The sequence below is a fragment of the Clinocottus analis genome, unplaced genomic scaffold (genome assembly GCF_023055335.1).
Source record: "Clinocottus analis isolate CAN_PGR_092001 unplaced genomic scaffold, fCliAna1.0.p SCAF_19, whole genome shotgun sequence".
In the NCBI taxonomy this organism is placed as follows: Eukaryota; Metazoa; Chordata; class Actinopteri; order Perciformes; family Cottidae; genus Clinocottus; species Clinocottus analis.
In genome coordinates this window covers 16,154,778-16,174,756 of record NW_027175920.1, presented here as the reverse complement: position 1 = coordinate 16,174,756, position 19,979 = coordinate 16,154,778, and the positions used below count along the sequence as shown (strand labels likewise).

The following is a 19,979-nucleotide window of genomic DNA, read 5'->3' as shown; positions in this document are numbered from 1 at the left end:
ATTTCGTGTACCTTCAAGGTTTAGGTCTCTGAAAGCAAAAATAACCTAACTTTCTTCCTGGACCTTGAACGCCTCTGGTTCCACAACAGAGGGGCTTGCTCCAGCAGATGCTCCATACATAGCAAGCGAGGCTGCGTATGATGTTGTTTTATCCATAAGTAAGTCATTCTACTTCAGTTGTTTGGCTGGATGTGGTTACTGTCACATCTTGCTGAGGTTTTGTCTGACAGTGATTATGTGACTGTTCTTCCTTTTTGTGGGGTTCACCAGAGCTTTGTGTACATTTTCTGACACCAGTATTTTGTATTTTGATACTTTTATTTAAATGGTATTTTGTATCAAAATACATTGTGAAGTTTGTTTGCCCATCTCTGGCTGCAGGCACTGTCTGGGCTGAGCTTTTAGTAATTTGCTAAAAGCTCAGCCCAGAGAGTCTGAACGACGTCAGAGTAACGTGACGTTATCCGTTCAAGACATGATTTCACTGCGTTAGCTGCACACACTGAGGATTCTGAAAAGAGGCACACTCGAGAACACACGAGTCCTTTTCATAAAAATTTGTCCACAGAAATTATAGGCGCCAGAAGAAGGTTTCAGTTTTGTAGTTATGGTACATAATCCGCTCTGACATTGGCAGCACACAGTAATTAATACATTTATATTGTCGTTCAGGGGAGGTTATGTGTGAGCAATGTCTTGGTGGCTTTCAGCATGTGATACAATGCTTCTGGCAACAAACAAGATAGTTTCTAAACTTTTGTGGTTACGGGCAGATAGCTTGCCCTCCAGACTTCATGCTTCTCACATCCTGATGCCAACTGTGTACTTCACACACAGACATGAGGTTGTCGAGTCACTCAGGAAGACAGAAAATGTAATAGGCCAAAAGTTTCTCATTTAGATAACTTGAAGCAGAGTCGAGGACATTTTGTGGACTGAAACAACAAAGTCGTTCAATGTGTGTTATTGTTTTTGAATGTCTTTCAGGCATTTAGTTTTTTTAATTCTGTGGATGTTCTGTGTTGATTTATGTTTGCATCATAGGTCTCTACATAAATAACACTGTTATTATTTTTAACAGACCGTGCTGATCAAATAAAGGTCAAAGGAATGGATTAGATAAATAAAAGTATGTTGTATGATCGACAGAACTCTTTTTTTTGTGCCTGATGAGCTGTGCAATAGCCCAGTGTGAACACATAAAGAATTGTCAGTTTAAAAACATATGACAGCTGCTAATCGTAGGGATGCATCCCTAATCGTACTGTTTGGTTCTAATCCTCCAAACACTGCGATGGAGATGCTAAACAAACAGGGTGTCAGCCTCCGCATGCTCCGAGCGTTTCAGCATCCATGTGAGCGTCGGCGCTCTTGCAGAGGTCACCCTCCTTTGACATTAATTCTTTTCTTGAGCTGCTGTCGCTCCCCGTTACGGATTTCTAACAAAAGCTTGGTGACATCCCCATGATATCACATGCCAAAGTAATCACTTCTCTCCACCCGCATTCATTAAAGGCTTTGACCTAAATATAGGGGTTTGCTGTGTCTCCTAATTTGCCATGAGTGACCTTATAAAAGCCATAATGTTCAAAGCGTCCACATTTCTCAGCTGAAACTTCTGCTGGTGAGGACTTGCTCCTGGTTCACTGCTGTCGGGTGTGATAGTGACTGACTTCACTGTTCGGCTGGCATCTTCTTTTTGACTCAGGTGTCTGGTGTAGGATACATTAGCAGACTCCTTGTGACCCACAGAGGTAAGAATTGATATTGATTATTAGGACTGATATTGACTATTCTGCAGTCATTAGAACCGCAGGGCTAACCTTAAACCCTGGCCCTGCCAGTCCCCTCTGGGGTGTGTTGCAGAGATGACGTCTGATGCTGAAATGAGTGTGTTTGGGACGGCTGCCCCGTACCTGAGGAGACCCGAACGAGAGAGGATCGAATCCCAAAATAGACCCTTTGATGCTAAAACCGCAGTGTATGTGGTGGATTTAAAGGAGCTGTTTGTTAAAGGCACTCTGCAAGCGAGAGACGGCAGCAAAGCCACAATTAAAACTAATAAAGGACAGGTGCGTCATGTGTGGACGAGACAAATCACCCAAACGCTCTCCATATTGTTCTGCTGATGAAGGGCACATCTCTCCTCGCAGGTCGTAGTCGTGGAGGGAGACGAGTACTTCCCCATGAACCCGCCCAAGTTTGACAAGATCGAGGACATGGCCATGATGACCCACCTGAACGAGGCCGCGGTGCTGTACAACCTCAAAGAGCGATACGCAGCGTGGATGATCTATGTGAGTCGTGTGAGATTGACTGTAGTTGATGATCATCATTCCCACACAGAACCAGAGGAGCTCAACCGACACCCTGGACACCAACGTTTGGGTCCATGGTGTATGTGTGCCTGCACGAAGGCACTAGAGCTTTTTATGCACTTTCATTAGCAAAGATCAAGAATATGATGAGACTATACAGGTACTACCTGACAGCTCCATGCAGCTATCTGAAGTAGCAGTATTAACTCGCATACTTAGTCTGGAAAGGGTCTTATTGAAGTTTATTTTAAGATTTCACTATTCATATATTTTAATGAGAAGCAAATCAAATGTAGTCATTGAAATGCTGCTGACACACCTTCTACCTACAGACAGGAGGTATAATACAATAAAATGATAATACAATTGAATAATTATGACAAAAATAAAATAATGCAGTTGTTCTTAATGCCGTTCCTGCTGCTGGTTATAACCACAGCTATTTCAGAACAAATAAAAACACAAGTAAAAATATGTAAGCAATGAATCAAACATATTTATTCACCATATTACAGACTCTGACTGTCTGAGAGTGACAGAGCAAAGTGAACTCAACATACATTTAATAAAAGCACAGCTGTGACCAGAACACCCTGAAGAAAGGAGACGAGAACATAACTGATGCTCCTCGGCCTGCTGGCCCGCCGGTCCGACCGGATCCAAAATGTAATGTGAATATCTCAAAACTGACGTCTAAACATCTTTTAACCTGCAAATCAAACGGATGTGCTGTGTTCCAGACGTACTCTGGGCTGTTCTGCGTCACGGTGAACCCTTACAAGTGGCTCCCGGTGTACAACCAAGAAGTGGTGGTGGCCTACAGGGGCAAGAAGCGGCAGGAGGCTCCGCCCCACATCTTCTCCATCTCTGACAACGCCTACCAGTTCATGCTCACTGGTAAGCTGAACAGCAGCATTGTTACAGCAGCACTGGTACAGCGGTGCCTCTCTAATGTGACTACTGTGCTGTTATTTGTTGTAGACAGAGAAAACCAGTCCATCCTCATCACGTAAGCTGCATGTTGATGCACATGCTCCATCTTTGAGGCGTTTAGTTCAAAGAGGAACTGAAACTCTTCTGCTGTGTGTCTCTCGTGGTGTAGTGGAGAATCTGGTGCAGGGAAAACGGTCAACACCAAACGGGTCATCCAGTACTTTGCGACAATCGCAGGGTGTGGGGACCGGAAAAAAGATGCTGCAGCCTCTGGAAAACTACACGTAATTACATTCGTTCATGATTACAATGACTTTATGGTCTCTTGACTAGTAGCACAAGGGGTCTACTAATAACTTTATGTTTTATCTCTTATGTCTGTCTGACATGGATTTGTCTGCATTTGTCATCTTGTATTGTGTTCTTTCTGTTGCTGTAGGGGAACCTGGAGGACCAGATCATCTCTGCTAACCCGCTGCTGGAGGCTTTTGGAAATGCAAAAACTCTCAGAAATGATAATTCCTCACGTTTTGTGTGTGAAAAGAGAGCACTTTGTCAATGATCATTTCTTTGTCAATAATTATACACACACACACACACACACACACACACACATATATATATATATATTAGATATTATTTATTTATTTTTTTCAGGGCAAATTCATAAGAATCCACTTTGCAACCTCAGGAAAACTGGCTTCCGCTGATATTGAAACTTGTGAGTCATAATGGAGACGGGTAATATTTAGTGAGCGTCTTCAGTTTAAGTCAGTCTTGTTCTCTTTTTGTAGATTTGTTGGAAAAATCCAGAGTCACGTTTCAGCTGTCAGCAGAGAGGAGTTACCATATTTTCTACCAGGTCATGTCCAACAAGAAGCCGGAGCTCATAGGTGACGCGCGGAGGCAGAGTGTCACAGTTCAACGAGCAAATGTATGGTTTGTTGTGAGGCTTGGATCTGACGTGCACATTATTTCCATCCAGAGACTCTGCTCATCTCCACGAACCCCTACGACTACCCGTTTGTTAGCCAGGGGGAGATCAGCGTGGCCAGCATTGACGACAGTGAAGAACTCATGGCCACGGATGTGAGTCGTCCTTTCAACCTCTTTCTCTGCATTTTCATGCACTGAGCCTGACGTCAGACCTCCGTGTACTTTCAGAGCGCTATCGACACGCTAGGCTTCTCTGCAGACGAGAGGATCGGCATCTACAAGCTGACAGGTGCTGTGATGCATTATGGGAATATGAAGTTCAAGCAGAAGCAGAGAGAAGAGCAGGCCGAGCCAGACGGGACAGAGGGTAACTTCATATACTTTATGTGTATCTGGATATGGATAGGTCTGCCTCCTGCAGAAGGACCTGCTGGTGGAGTTCAGTCCTCACAGTGCTCTATCCACCGCTCCACATCATCCCTGTTCTTTTCTCCTGGTGTATCACACTCTGCTGTACCGCTGTGTAACTTCATCTTGTCCTTCAGTGGCTGACAAAGCGGCGTACCTGATGGGTCTGAACTCTGCAGACCTGCTGAAAGCCCTCTGCTACCCGAGAGTGAAGGTTGGCAATGAGTATGTGACCAAAGGACAGACCGTTCAGCAGGTACGTTCATGTTAGAATCAACAACTTTTACATCATTTATGCACATGCAAAGGTGTGTTTTCTTCCTGGAGAACCTGAACTGCATGCAGGTAACCATCACATCATTTAGTGGTAAAGTCTGAAAATAATGATTGTTCAAGTTCTATGTGCACACATGAAAACTGAACTGCTGCAATTGATCACTTTTTCCATTCTGGCCAGGAATTACATATTTAGAAACTATTTTCAATACAAAAATGGAAAAGTGCCTGTTTCCTCTCACAACCCAGTGACATAGACGTCAGAGTGTCTTAAGCTTCTGCACTGTAAAGGATTTCACAGTAAACTGAATCTTACAGCGGTGGATTGAAGTAAAATCCTTTCCAATTTTGTTCTCGGATATTAAATACCTCTCTCATGAAATGTGAAGCTTTCATGTGTCTAAGAAAAGGTGTTTGCTCACAAGTGGCTCAATGAGGCGGCTTGATGTCATCGACCACGAGTCCGTCTTTAGCTCAGTGCCAAAGTAAAGACGTGTGTTGTCTGTTTATCACCATGTGACCTTTTCCCTTCTGGAGATTTTATTTACACTTTTAAAATCCTTGAGGAATATTTTTCTGAACAAAATATTTCAGTGTTATAGAGACAGAGTTTATATTCTAATATTGATGTTTTTAAACATATGTTTTGCATTTAACATGAATAAATGAATAATTACGAAATAAATACGGGAATACAACTGGAAAAATACATTTTCACTTCACCGGGCCTTTCATTATCTTATCGATCTATTTCTGACGTGTAATGTGGAAGTTTTTACGCTGCAGGGTAAACTGCAGAGCACTGAAGCGCCGCTTCAGTAGAATACTGTTTATGTTCAACATCACATAATAAATCATCTATCCTCTGAAGACATGATGTATTTCCTGTATTGGGTCTCCTGCCCCGCGTCATGGTCCAGGTCTACAACTCTAATGGTGCTTTGGCCAAATCCGTCTACGAGAAGATGTTCATGTGGATGGTCATCCGCATCAATCAGATGCTCGACACCAAGCAGCCCAGGCAGTTCTTCATCGGAGTCTTGGACATTGCCGGGTTTGAAATATTTGATGTAAGTTTGCATGAAGCAGTGTATCGACTGTCTTTTTAAGAGGAATACAGTTTGACAGTGAATGGTGTGTTTTGCAGTACAACAGTCTGGAACAGCTGTGCATCAACTTCACCAATGAGAAACTGCAGCAGTTTTTCAACCATCACATGTTCGTGCTGGAGCAAGAGGAGTACAAGAAGGAGGGCATCGAGTGGGAGTTCATCGACTTTGGAATGGACTTGGCTGCTTGTATCGAACTCATTGAAAAGGTTGGTTCATTCCAGTGATGTACACAACGTTATAGGAACAGATGTGTTTCTTTATGTTTTGACTTTCCTCAACAGCCAATGGGCATCTTTTCCATCCTTGAAGAGGAGTGTATGTTTCCTAAGGCATCAGACACCACCTTCAAAAACAAGCTGTATGACCAACATCTTGGAAAATCAAACAACTTTCAGAAGCCCAAGCCTGTCAAAAGCAAGGCCGAGGCTCACTTCTCCCTGGTGCACTACGCCGGCACTGTGGACTACAGCATCACGGGCTGGTTGGACAAGAACAAGGACCCCCTGAATGACACGGTGGTCCAGCTCTACCAGAAGGCCAGCCTCAAACTGCTGGCTTCCCTCTATTCCACCTATTCTGCATCCGATGGTGAGAACTGTTGTGATCTCCCACTGGCTCGCGCGCTGCTCTGCACTGTTACCTGTATTAACACGGTCCAGAGCGACCGCGTCGCAGCTCTGTCAGCGATGTTTATAATGTTAGCACCATTAGCTGCGAGCCAGCGGCTCAGCCGTCACCATGTTGAGAGGCAATGTACTGAAACAATGACTGGTGGAGCGATGTCATCAAGAGAGAAGGGAACGCCACTTCCTCCTCTGGTCAGGAAGATGTAATTCAGCTCTATCTTTACAGAGATAATAATTGTTTGCTGCTATATTAATGAATGTCTGAGTGTTTAGGACAGTAAAGGCCCTTCTGTTCAGCTTCATGATGCTCATAAACATGTGTCCCCTCAGACCACCAGAGTGGAGGAAGTGGTGGAACTGTAAAGAAAGCAACGAAGAAGAAGGGCTCATCCTTCCAGACGGTGTCAGCCCTCTTCAGGGTAACTGCAGAGTAAAATAGCTCAACATGTTGTGAGCAATGATTCATCTTTGATACACTGGACTGTAAGAAACTATTGACACTGCTACTCGTTAACAGGAGAACCTGGGAAAGCTCATGACAAATCTCAAGAGCACCCATCCGCACTTTGTTCGCTGTCTGATCCCAAATGAAACTAAGACTCCAGGTAATCCAGTTCATGTTACAAACGCTCTTCATCTGAGAATTTCCATAGTATCTCAAGCACCATGATTGTATCGTGGCTCTGGCTGACTTTTAGGGATTATGGAGCATCATCTGGTGATCCATCAGCTGCGATGTAACGGCGTGCTGGAAGGGATCCGGATCTGCAGGAAGGGTTACCCGAGCAGGATCCTGTACGGGGACTTCAAGCAAAGGTAAGAAGCAGTATAGGAGATTGTGACGAATAAAAACAACTGACTTCTCCCTCGTTTGTCGTCTAGATACAAAGTACTAAATGCCAGTGTGATACCTGAGGGACAATTCATTGACAACAAGAAAGCTGCTGAGAAGCTCTTGGGGTCCATCAATGTGGATCACACGCAGTATAAGTTCGGGCACACCAAGGTAATGTATTTTCAATAAGAGGGCCTCAATGTGTTACAACCTAACTGCTGAAACATACATTAACCTTTTGGAAACCGTGTGAAAATCCTCCCGCACCCGTTTTAATACCCAGCATGCCCATACGACACATTGAAACTCCTTCCTTACAGGACAGAGTTTTGTTTTATTCTGATTCTTTAGGTCCTAATATTTCCATAAAGGTCTTATTGACGCTCCAGGAGGCTTTTTTGGGGAATCTGGATCATATCATGCTGGATGTTCATAGTTATGATCAAAATATCTTTTAAAAGTGATTTATTTTTTTGTAGATATACATTTATTTCCTAAGCCTTTGCTGAACAAATACACACAATAAATTCAAGTATTGTAATTAATTTGAGGTTCCTATGACGACTCAAACACAGGAGAAAAGGAGGTCTGGAGGCAGAACTGGATCCACAGTTTTTGACGGGTTAATCATGTCAAACATGCTGAAGCTGTTACAAATTGATGTATAAACTGGTTTATTGATGGAGCTTCAAAGAGTACCTGAGCGTATGACCAAATGTGTATGTCCTGTAGGTGTTCTTTAAAGCAGGGCTCTTGGGTTTACTGGAGGAGATGAGGGATGAGAAACTGGCCTCTCTCATCACCATTACTCAAGCCTTGTGTCGAGGCTTTCTCAAAAGGAAGGACTTACAGAAAATGACGGAAAGGAGGTAATCATAATTATGCTTAGGATCTCAGATCAGTCACATGAACATCAAGGACTGTCGGTCTCACTAGATTACATGTTTGCTGCTTAGTTGCAATGTATATGTTTTCATTACTTTGAAAAACTAAAAAGAACAAGCTCCATCTTTTCAGAGAATCGATCTACATTGTCCAGTACAACATCCGCTCTTTCATGAATGTAAAACACTGGCCCTGGATGAAGCTTTACTTCAAGATCAAGCCACTGTTGAGGAGCGCTGAGACTGAGAAGGAGATGGCCAACATGAAGGTGGAGTTTGCCAAGTGTAAGGAGGATTTAGCCAAAGCTGAGGCTAAGAGGAAGGAACTGGAAGCCAAAATGGTTTCCCTGCTCCAGGAGAAGAACGACTTGTGTCTGCAGATTCACTCGGTGAGAAGAGAAAACACTTCCTCAAACAGCTGTAAGAAAGTAGAACTGCAGGCAACAGAAACGCAAACTCTGTTTCTTTTATTGCACAGGAAAGTGAGAGTCTGGCAGATGCAGAAGAAAGATGTGAGGGGTTGATTAAGAACAAGATTCTGTTGGAAACCAAAAGCAAAGAACTCAGCGAGAGACTGGAGGATGAGGAGGAGGTGAACGCCGAACTGACCGCCAAGAAGAGGAAGCTGGAGGACGAGTGCTCTGAGTTAAAGAAAGACATCGATGACTTGGAGCTCACTCTGACTAAAGTGGAGAAGGAAAAACACGCCACTGAAAACAAAGTGTGTTTCTGCTTGGCTGTTATCTGAACACCAAACACAGCAGCCCAAGCATTACTAACCCAGTTACTTCTTTTCACACATTCAGGTAAAGAATCTGATAGAAGAAATGTCATCTCTCGATGATACCGTCAGTAAGTTATCCAAGGAGAAGCTGGCGCTGCAAGAGGCCCACCAGCAGACACTGGATGACCTGCAAGCAGAGGAAGACAAAGTCAACTGTCTGGCCAAGGCCAAGGTCAAGCTGGAGCAACAAGTTGATGACGTAAGCTATGGGCCTTACCTCTTGGAAATGATAGCATACATGGAGCATATGCTCTACTAATTTGGCTCTCCATGTGAAAGCTTGAAGGCTCTCTGGAACAAGAGAAGAAGATCCGGTTGGAAGTGGAGCGAGCCAAAAGGAAGCTTGAAGGAGATCTGAAACTAACTCAAGAATCCATAGTAGATTTGGAAAATGACAAGCAACAACGGGAGGAGCGCCTTAAAAAGTATGAACTGACGCAGCAGTGTCTCAGTGTCATGCTAAGTCCATAGCAAATGTTCTAACTATATAGTGTTGTTTTGCTGAACAGGAAAGACTTTGAACTCAGCCAACTTGTGTCCAAAATTGAGGACGAGCTGAGTGTGGCTGTGCAATCCCAGAAGAAGATCAAGGAGCTTCAGGTACTTCAACAACTGGAGGGTGAACTGACAATGTACTGCAAGCCAATGAATGATCTCAGTCTGTTGTTGCTTCAAGGCCCGCATTGAAGAGCTGGAAGAGGAGATGGAAGGGGAGCGGGTCGCTCGGGCCAAGGGGGAAAAGCAAAGGTCGGATCTCTCCAGGGAGCTGGAGGAGATCAGTGAGAGGCTGGAGGAGGCCGGAGGATCCACCGCCACGCAGATAGAGATGAACAAAAAGAGAGAGGTCGAGTTTCAGAAACTGAGACGAGACCTGGAAGAGACAACCCTTCACCACGAGGCCACCGCTGCAGCTTTAAGAAAGAAACACGCCGACAGCGTGGCGGAGCTGGGAGAGCAGATTGACAACCTCCAGAGAGTCAAGCAGAAGCTGGAGAAGGAGAAGAGCGAGAGCAAGATGGAGATAGACGACCTGTCCAGCAACGTAGAGGCCATGGTCAAGAGTAAGGTAAGATAGACAGTCCAGAAGAGTCATCAGTACAACCTGGAACCTTTCCATTCATCACTGTTATCAATACTGCAGGTTCATAATGAGAAGCTGTGTCACTCTCTGGAAGACCAACTGAGTGACTTCAAGATGAAACATGAGGAGAGCTCTCGTCTGGTCACTGAAATGAATGCTCAAAGGGCAAGACTTCAGAGTGAAAACGGTATGGAGTCAACTGGTTTGAAATAGTTCAACTCTTTTCTGTCTTTCCTGACCTGGTTTTCTAAAACCTCTCCATCAGGCGAGTTCTCCCGCCTGCTCGACGAGAAGGAAGCGATGCTCTCCCAGATGTCGAGGGCTAAGCTCGCCTTCACTCAGCAAGTTGAGGAGCTGAAGAGGCATGTTGAAGAAGAAACAAAGGTTTGTTTCATTGTGTACTTTACAACTAAACAATGCTTGTGACATTCATGATCTTACCAACTAGCCAGAAGCTTATAGCTCACTTGAAATCATGGGCTCAGCCAGGCGAAGGGATTTGGCCTTTTTCACTGTTTCAGTTCATATTTATGGCCACCAGGGAGGTTTAAAGGAATAGTCAGACTTTTCACCAGTAGATTAGTTTAGCTTAGCATATGAGCCACCAGATACATTTTAACATCTAAAAGTCCCATCTGCCTCTCTTTTAGGCGAGGAATGCCCTCGCTCACGCTCTCCAGTCCGTCCGTCACGACTGTGATCTGCTGAGGGAGCAGTTTGAGGAGGAGCAAGAGGCCAAGGCCGAGCTCCAGAGAGCCATGTCAAAGGCCAACAGTGAGGTGGCCCAGTGGAGAACCAAGTATGAGACCGATGCCATCCAGCGCAATGACGAACTGGAGGAGGCCAAGTGAGAGTTACTCTTCTACACAGATAAGAAATACAGATCAAAACATAAGATATGTGATATCTGCAATGTAAGAAAATGACGATATTGGCTCATACTTTATTTTGTTTTGCTCAGGAGAAAGCTTGCCCAACGTCTGCAGGAGGCTGAGGAAGCCGTTGAGGCTGTGAATGCCAAGTGCTCATCTTTGGAGAAGACGAAGCAAAGGCTGCAAGGAGAGGTGGAGGACCTCATGGTGGATGTGGAAAGGGCAAATGCTCAAGCAGCTGGCCTGGACAAGAAGCAGAGGAGCTTTGATAAGGTAGCAGCAAGCGAATGTAAAGACTCACAACAAGCCTCAGACGCCAAGAGTCAGTAACACTGCTGTTCAGTCTGGGGTGCTTATTATACAAGCCAACATAGCAGTGACTCTCAGTCATGGAAGCTTTGGTATTTGCTGCTTTAAACACCTGCTATGTGTAGGTCATGAAGATGTGAGGCGACTGCTTCTTGCAGCAGCAGAAGTGTGTTTGCAGTGCTGAATCAGCAGGTTATGAGCATGAGCAATGACAGCTACCATGTGTGTGATTCCCTACAACATCGTTAGACTCAGACTCATGGTCACCTTGTGCGTTACCTTGTGTCTCCTTAGATTCTGTCCGAGTGGAAGCAGAAGTGGGAAGAGAGTCAGGCCGAGCTGGACGGATCCCAGAAAGAGGCTCGCTCGCTCGGCACTGAGCTCTTCAAAATGAAGAACTCTTATGAGGAAGCTCTGGAGCACCTGGAGGTCCTCAAACGAGAGAATAAAAACCTGCAGGGTGCGAGGCATTACCCTGAAATAATAATGCTTTCTAAAACAAATGTTTGATATATGAAAGTTGTGTTCATGTCACTTGATGTCCCATTCTCACGAGGGGTCCAGGAGTGAATATCATAAGAGCTATTATTCTTTTGTCTAATTATTCGGTTGTTAAATTGTTGTTTTTTTAAATGTTTTCAGAGGAAATCTCTGATTTGACTGAACAACTCGGAGAGAACGTCAAAGCCATCCACGAGCTGGAGAAGATCAAGAAACAAACGGAGGCTGAGAAGACAGAGATCCAGACTGCGCTGGAGGAAGCTGAGGTGACGTCACCGAATATGAAGCAAATATTCTGATTCATACATCAGTGTTTTGGCTCATGCTTGTTTCTTGATGTATTCTTATCTTGATCTGTGCCCAAGGCTTCACTGGAACACGAGGAAGCCAAAATGCTGCGTATCCAGCTGGAGCTCACTCAAATCAAAGGAGAGGTCGATCGCCGGCTGGCGGAGAAGGATGAGGAGCTGGAGCAGCAGAAACACAACCAGCAGCGCATCGTGGAAAGCATCCAGTCCGCCTTAGATGCAGAGACACGCAGCAAGAACGATGCCATGAGGATCAGGAAGAAGATGGAGAGCGACCTCAACGAGATGGAGATCCAGCTGAGCCATGCCAATCGACAGGCAGCTGAAGTCCAGAAGCAGCTGAGGAACATCCAGGCCCACCTCAAAGTGAAACGTTGTGCAGCTTCAACACAGGTTATTGGCTCTTAAGAGGCATTCTGGGTAGATGAACTTGTTCCTGCTGGTGTCTCTGCAGGAGCAAACCCTTCACCTGGACGAAGCTCTGCGCAGCCAGGAGGACCTGAAGGAGCAGGTGGCCATCATGGAGCGCAGGAACAACCTCATGCAGGCGGAGATGGAGGAGCTCAGAGCTGCTCTGGAGCAGTCCGAAAGAAACCGAAAATTAGCTGAACAAGAACTGACGGACACCTGTGAGCGAGTCGGGCTGCTGCACTCTCAGGTGAGACAATGAATCTAACAGAGCAGCAGTGAGACAACGTATCCATGAATGTAACAGAGCAGCAGTGAGACAACGTATAAATGAATCTAACAGAGCAGCAGTGAGACAACGTATAAATGAATCTAACAGAGCAGCAGTGAGACAACGTATAAATGAATCTAACAGAGCAGCAGTGACACAACGTATAAATGAATCTAACAGAGCAGCAGTGAGACAACGTATCCATGAATCTAACAGAGCAGCAGTGAGACAACGTATAAATGAATCTAACAGAGCAGCAGTGACACAACATATAAATGAATGTAACAGAGCAGCAGTGAGACAACGTATAAATGAATCTAACAGAGCAGCAGTGACACAACATATAAATGAATGTAACAGAGCAGCAGTGACACAACGTACAAATGAATCTAACAGAGCAGCAGTCAGACAACATATCCATGAATCTAACAGAGCAGCAGTGAGACAACGTATAAATGAATCTAACAGAGCAGCAGTGAGACAACGTATAAATGAATGTAACAGAGCAGCAGTGACACAACATATAAATGAATCTAACAGAGCAGCAGTGAGACGCAAACGGACGGAAAGAAGAGGGAATTGTAGAACGTGTTCAAGAGCAACACTCCAAACAAATGCTAATGGACATGACTTTGTGAAGTATGAGTCACTTTTTTATGATTTATCAACGTAGACTGTATATAAGGACTGGGCCTGGTCATTGAGATGTAACCATGGACTGCTCTTCACCACTGGAGTTTGGTCATTTGGTTGTCATCATCATCACCAGAATTCATCTTTATCTAATCTTTATCTAATCTTTCATGATGTACTAAATGAACATCCTGCTGTATAGAAGAAGACTAGAAACTAGAGATTGAGGCATAAACTCATGTTTACAATATTTACTGAGGGAATACATCAAGAGAGAAGTAGAGTCACTTATATAGACTTCTATACAACCAGAGGAGTCGCCCCCTGGTGGTCAGGAGAGAGAATGCAGCTTTAACACATGAAGCATAGACTTCTATACAACCAGAGGAGTCGCCCCCTGGTGGTCAGGAGAGAGAATGCAGCTTTAACACATGAAGCATAGACTTCTATACAACCATCAGATCGTGTTGGGGGAGGGGCTTTGGAGGAGGCCTGAATGGCCGCCTGAGTTGTCGATTTGGAGACTTTCTGGCCAGATTAAGAAACTGTTGTTGCGCGTGCTGTCGCTTCATTGGACAAGAGTTGTTGACAAACAACTCATTTCTAAAATCTAGCGTTCTCGTGCTGGTTTCTAAACATTACAACACCTAGCCTCAGCTGTCCTTTGGCTGCAGAACACCAGTCTCCTCAACTCCAAGAAGAAGCTGGATGCAGATGTGAGCCAGCTGCAGGGAGAGGTGATGGATGCAGTCCAGGAGGCTCGCAACGCAGAGGAAAAAGCCAAGAAGGCCATCACTGATGTAAATATGACACACTTCTTTACTCTTACCTTGAATTATATCCATCTTACAGCTTCATCCAGCGTGATCGATAACTATAAAAACGGTGATGAGTAGTAGTCTGTTCTTTATGGAAGTTGCGCTTTCTTTGTATTATTTGCATTTTTTTATTAAAAGAAAGGTTAAGGTTAATAAAATGTATACTTTACTTTCAAGATGAAGGCAAACATTTGAAGAATATCAGACATTAGCTAACGTTTAGCAAACAAAACTAATATACATTTTCCAAGTGAGTTTTCAAATTAAAATCCAAAGAAATCTGATTAATGCGACTCAAGTCATTTCTTCCCCGCTCATGTTTAATCCAACTGTATCATTGCACTTTTAGATTCTATCGCGTTGGTGTTAACATATTGTCGTACAGACACAATTCACCACTGCTTTTAAGAGATCCAAGAAAATACCACAGACCGACTCTTTCTCTTCTCTTCCTGTCAGGTCCGGCTTGATCATACAAGCATCCGGCTTTTGTTTTTGACAACTCATAAATCAAACACCAGTTGAACTCGCTGTGTTGTTGCAGGCGGCCATGATGGCAGAGGAGCTGAAGAAAGAGCAGGACACCAGCAGCCACCTGGAGAGGATGAAGAAGAACCTGGAGGTCTCTGTGAAGGATCTGCAGCACCGCCTGGACGAGGCGGAGAGCCTGGCTTTGAAGGGGGGAAAGAAACAGCTGCAGAAGATGGAGGCTCGGGTATCACACGTGTCCATAAGAGAGTAATGGAGCATTGCTGGCAGAAAAGAAACCCAGCTGAGGTTTTGTTTGTGGGGTTGGGCTTTCTCTAGGTGCGTGACCTGGAGGCTGAAGCGGAGCGCGAACAGAGAATAGCCGCTGATACGGTCAAGGGGATCCGTAAATATGAGAGGCGAGTGAAGGAGCTCACTTACCAGACGGAGGAGGACAAGAAGAATGTGCTGAGGCTGCAGGGCCTGGTGGACAAGCTGCAGCTCAAAGTCAAGGCCTCCAAGCGGCAGAATGAAGAAGCCGTAAGATCTTTGCTAGGATCAACCACATTTGTTCTTTTCATGACTTTAGCTCATCCTCTCCCGTTTGGCAACAGGAGGAGCACGCCATCGCTCAGCTTGCTAAGCTAAGGAAGGTGCAGCATGAGCTGGAGGAGGCGCAGGAGCGGGCAGACATGGCCGAGTCCCAGGTCAACAAGATGAGGAGCAGGAGCAGAGAGTTTGGAAAGGTAACGCGGTTGAGTTGACGTCGCTTTATTGGGGACCCTTTTGGCTTCCTGGGTCAGAGCGGTACAATTATTTAGAACATGTTTAACATCATTAATTAAACAAGAAACTAAATCAAAGAAATACATTTTAAAAACATCATATTGGTAAAAACAAATGTTTATTAATTATCACACGTTTTCCTTTTTTGTATTCAAAGTGTCTTTGGACAAACTTTATTTAATTGACGTCACAATTAAAGGTTGCTTTGACATGACATCACTCTTCCTCTTGGGAACAAGAGCTCATCTTCATGGTCCTCTCCTCCAGGCTGTTGAATCGCAGTAGACCCGGCAGCGACGACACAGAAGACCTCCTCTATGATACGTTCTTGTTGCCAGTAGAGACTCCTCAGAGTCGTTTTGCTGTGAGATGTTAGCAGAATAAAGTTGTGTGAAGCATCAGCTTTGTCTGCCATTGTTTTCCTTCATTAGATATTCCACACATCTAGACATGTTTCTGAATACTAACACTGTGAATGATGCTGTTCGTGGCTCCTGCTGTGTTAAAGTCAGTAGCGTTGCAGTGCTAACAAGCTAGTCAGACGAGCAGATGCTGAGTTGGTAGAAGGAGAGCGAGTCCCTCTGTGTGGAGCTCACTTGGAGCTGTTTGCAGAGATCAGGGCCGACCTGCAGAACGCCTGCTGACATTCACACGTACGTCTCTGTCTCAAAGGCCTCGCAGGAACCTCATCCTGAGAACCCAGGTGAGCGGTCGAAGCCCGCCTGGAAGACGACTTCAAGACAGACTCCACTTCCAACAAAACAAAAATACTTTAAAATAAAATGAAATATTTTTTTTTCAAATTGCCAACTAACTGTGATAATGAGGCCGTCTTGTGGATGAGTGCAGACCTTTTTGACATTTGGATGTTACTCTTGCCATGAATCTCCATGTAGAGTGCATTCAGTAACTGAGCACATCATAAAGCAATCTGAGCTCTTTATGAACATGTTACCTGAAATGAACCCCAGCACGGCGCGCAGCCTCCAGAGTGACCAGCAGGGGGCGACAGCAGACTGTCTGTGATACTGACAGACTACTGACTCTGTACCACGTTCACCTGAACTTTCATCTCATATTTAATTCGGCGAGGCCGAGCTCGTCCTTGTGGCCTGGCGCCACGGCGCCAGTCAGGACTGACCCTGACGAGTCTCAGCCTGAGAGGCAGGGGGAGGAGCTCGGACATCAGGAGGGACCTGGAAGTTGAGGTGCTCCTCCTTCCTGTGGTTCTCATCAGGAAGCCTCCTGGACGCCTCCCACTGCAGGTTTTCCAGGCACGTCCAACGTTTTTTAGGCTGTTGCTGAGTTACATTTCGCGTCCATTTTTAATGGGTCCTGTTTATATTTAAGAGTTTACAATCGACGTGTAGGAAAAAAGTGTATTCTCCAGTTAATTAGAATCACTCAGGAGAGGTGTGCATGTTCAGGGTTTTATCTTAGACTAACAGTGCTGCCTCAAAGTAAAGTCTCATAATGGTGGCACAACAGTGTATGATATGATCAAATAAATACACAAAGGCTGGTGCATTATGGTATATACATGTAATATATTATGAAGTGAAATGTAGTAGAAGCAAAACAATATTCAGCATTGCACAGCTGTATTGCATATTGTGAGTATGACTTGCCAGTAGGTGCAGTGCCACAAGGAGGAGCTCGGCCTCGCTGTGTTTCTGTGGAGCTTCTGTCTCATTTTGATGCAGTGGATGTGTGGGCAGCTTTAAAGTACTTTAAAATGCCCGACCTCTCTTTCAGTGTGTATGATCAGCCACGAGGAGATGTTCTGGCTGCACCTTTGATAATTCCTGGAAGTGGAACCTGAAAGGACAAGAAGATGATGTCGTCCATGCATGTGATCTATTCTCTGTGCATTCGCAGTGAGCTTTAATCTAATGTGTCCTCTCTTGCAGGAAGCTTCCTCCAGCCGGCAGCCAGTCCTTCACATGTTTAGCAGATAAAAACATGGTAACTTATGCTGCAGCTTCATGAGCATGAGCTGCCTCATGTGCATCTTGATAATACCTTCCTGACACAGTTTGCATCTTTACATCCCACGTGAGGAGACTGAGCTCTGCACTCGGAGGTCCAGGTCGGCGTACGTGTTGTTGCATCAGGGAGGTCAAGGGTTAAGGAGCGTGAGAGGAAGTGGAGCTCTTTGAACTCACGGGGAGTTGTCTCAAAACAATGTCTCTCAGGCCAGAAAGAAAACTAATGACAGTGTCATGAATCATGGATTAATGAAAGATGACAGCGCCACCTGGTGGTCATTCTGGCCAGCTCTCGTTCCATCCCAGCAGGATCTGAGCTTCGTTGCAGCCACATTAATAAACCCTTCTCTGCGGCGTGAGGCTGTCGTCATGAAGACACAGTGGTGTGTCACCACACCAAGCAACAGGGACAATGAGACACTCTTGAGCTTTTGTGTGTTGGGCAAAGTTCTTCCAGTGTGAGTGGACTTTGGCTCAAAGCTGTTCACGAAATCCATCAACGAGTTAAACAACCGGACAGCAAAGAGAACTGTGTGCTTATTTAACCCTTCCTGTACTCTCTGAATTAGTTCTGTTTAACCAACTATGATATCATCATCATCATCATCATCATCATCATCATCATTATCAACAACACCCATGTCTTATTTCCCCAAACAAATAGAAGCCCAATAAACCTTTTTTTCTCTGTTTTATTTTTTAACAACGAAATACATAAACCAAAATTAAATGAACATTATAATTATTTGTATTAATATGAATGAGGCCACGAGAGCGAATTCTAAAATGTTTCGACATTAAATCATCATCATCATCATCATCATCATCTAAAACGCGTTTATAATATAATAAAGAAGAGCTGGGAGCTGCAGATTGCGTGAGAGTTAAGCCCACTATAATAACAAACAGAACTTCCGGTATAATCTTACACACTAAAACTTACAGACAGATAGACAATTATTAACTTTATTAATCCCCAAGGCTACATTTGTTAGAGTGCCTAACAGTTTACAGACACAAAATAAAATAAACTAAACACACAAAATAAAATTGAATATAAAAACAGAATATACAAATATAAAAATAGAATATAAAAAAGCAGCATTGCATAAAAACCACATCACACTATATATATATATATATATATATATATATATATATATATATATATATATATATATATATATATATATATATATATATATATATATATATATACCGTGTAATGTATGATTATTAAATCATTAGTAATAATTATTACATAGGATACAGAACTGACAGTTCTTCTTCATGATCATTATATTTGTTATGTAAATCTATAGTTAACATATACATTTATGAAGCTCAATCAACACGCTGACAGATGTTTTATTGGAGCCTAGTGGGCTACTGCGAGCCAATAGTAACATCTAACAGTAGTACTAGTAGTACTACTACTACTAGTACTACTATTAGTAGTAGTAGTAGGAGTAGTAGTAATACTACTACTCCTACTACTACTACTACTACTAGAAGTAGTAGTAGTAGTAGTAGTAGTAGTAGTAGTAGTAGTAGTAGTAGTAGTAGTAGCAAGTAGAAGTAGTAGCAAGTAGTAGTCAAAACATGTTGTGCTTTTATTTTGAAGGGAGATTCACGAGACAGCTTCCCCCTCGCGCTCCGCGCGGCTTGACGCTGCTCTCGCGGCGGACAGACGGAGGCGCGTGCAGGCAGGAGGAGGAGAACCTGTTCACCAAGTCCCACCAAGTCCCACCAAGTTCCCGAGACCAGCCCCGAGCCCCGAGCAACGAGCCCCGGACCCCGAGCCCCGAGCCCAGAGTCCCGGACACCGAGCCCCGAGTCTCCTGACCCCAAGCCCCGGACCCAGGACCTAGGACCCAGGACCCTGGACCCCGAGCCCCGGACCCAGGACTCCGAGCCTCGAGCCGGACTCCAACTTGCTCTCAGTCACAAAGTTTGATTTGTTCGTGAGTTCGTTGAGAGCCGCGTCATCGTCCCTGCGCGTGAGCGGCACGGAGACGCTCGCGCTGGCGATGTCTGGGTCGTACTGCAGAAGTCTGTACCCGTTCAGCGGGGAGCAGCACCAGCAGGGTCTGGGCTTCCAGGCCGGGGACATTATCAAGGTGGTCCAGGCTCTGCCCGGAGGCTGGTGGGAGGGAGAGCGGGACGGAGCCAGAGGATGGTTCCCCTCGAGCTACGTGCAGGTCCTGGAGGTAAGAACACGACACTCCTCTGGGGCGCGTCTCAAGTGGTAATTGTTCTGGTGAAGTTGACTTTTTCATACATTATTTGTTATGAAAATCAACATTTTGTATGACAGTATTCTCTGACGCACGCGCGCTTGAAGTGTCGTAAGCAGACACGCGCACACCTGAAGACACAGTGCACTCATAAGAGGTTCCCCGTGCTGCTCACCAGACTAACTGG

At 44.7% G+C, this 19,979-nt stretch overlaps 2 protein-coding genes across 2 annotated transcripts in view; both read left to right on the top strand.

Moving 5' to 3' along the window:
* The first annotated feature begins 1,868 nt into the window (after positions 1 to 1,868).
* LOC137790017 (myosin heavy chain, fast skeletal muscle-like) lies at positions 1,869 to 15,875 on the top strand. Its single transcript, XM_068583951.1, has 38 exons — positions 1,869 to 2,072; positions 2,154 to 2,297; positions 3,059 to 3,215; positions 3,300 to 3,327; positions 3,421 to 3,535; positions 3,691 to 3,783; positions 3,909 to 3,972; positions 4,046 to 4,144; positions 4,237 to 4,340; positions 4,416 to 4,554; positions 4,733 to 4,851; positions 5,792 to 5,941; positions 6,019 to 6,189; positions 6,265 to 6,571; positions 6,940 to 7,028; positions 7,127 to 7,214; positions 7,308 to 7,425; positions 7,492 to 7,615; positions 8,177 to 8,313; positions 8,462 to 8,717; positions 8,807 to 9,049; positions 9,135 to 9,311; positions 9,392 to 9,537; positions 9,622 to 9,712; positions 9,789 to 10,178; positions 10,254 to 10,380; positions 10,459 to 10,577; positions 10,844 to 11,040; positions 11,155 to 11,338; positions 11,669 to 11,834; positions 12,017 to 12,141; positions 12,241 to 12,549; positions 12,638 to 12,841; positions 14,170 to 14,295; positions 14,858 to 15,028; positions 15,121 to 15,321; positions 15,396 to 15,527; positions 15,835 to 15,875. The coding sequence occupies exons 1-38, from the start codon at positions 1,869 to 1,871 to the stop codon at positions 15,850 to 15,852; spliced, it is 5,832 nt and encodes a 1,943-aa protein (XP_068440052.1). The 3' UTR covers positions 15,853 to 15,875.
* Positions 15,876 to 19,251: 3,376 nt separating this feature from the next.
* gas7b (growth arrest-specific 7b) overlaps positions 19,252 to 19,979 on the top strand; it is a 50,676-nt gene continuing 49,948 nt past the window's right edge. Inside the window, exon 1 of the mRNA XM_068583716.1 lies at positions 19,252 to 19,765. Within this exon, the coding sequence (XP_068439817.1) occupies positions 19,586 to 19,765 (180 nt within the window). The 5' untranslated portion in view covers positions 19,252 to 19,585. The remainder of the gene's footprint in view (positions 19,766 to 19,979) is intronic.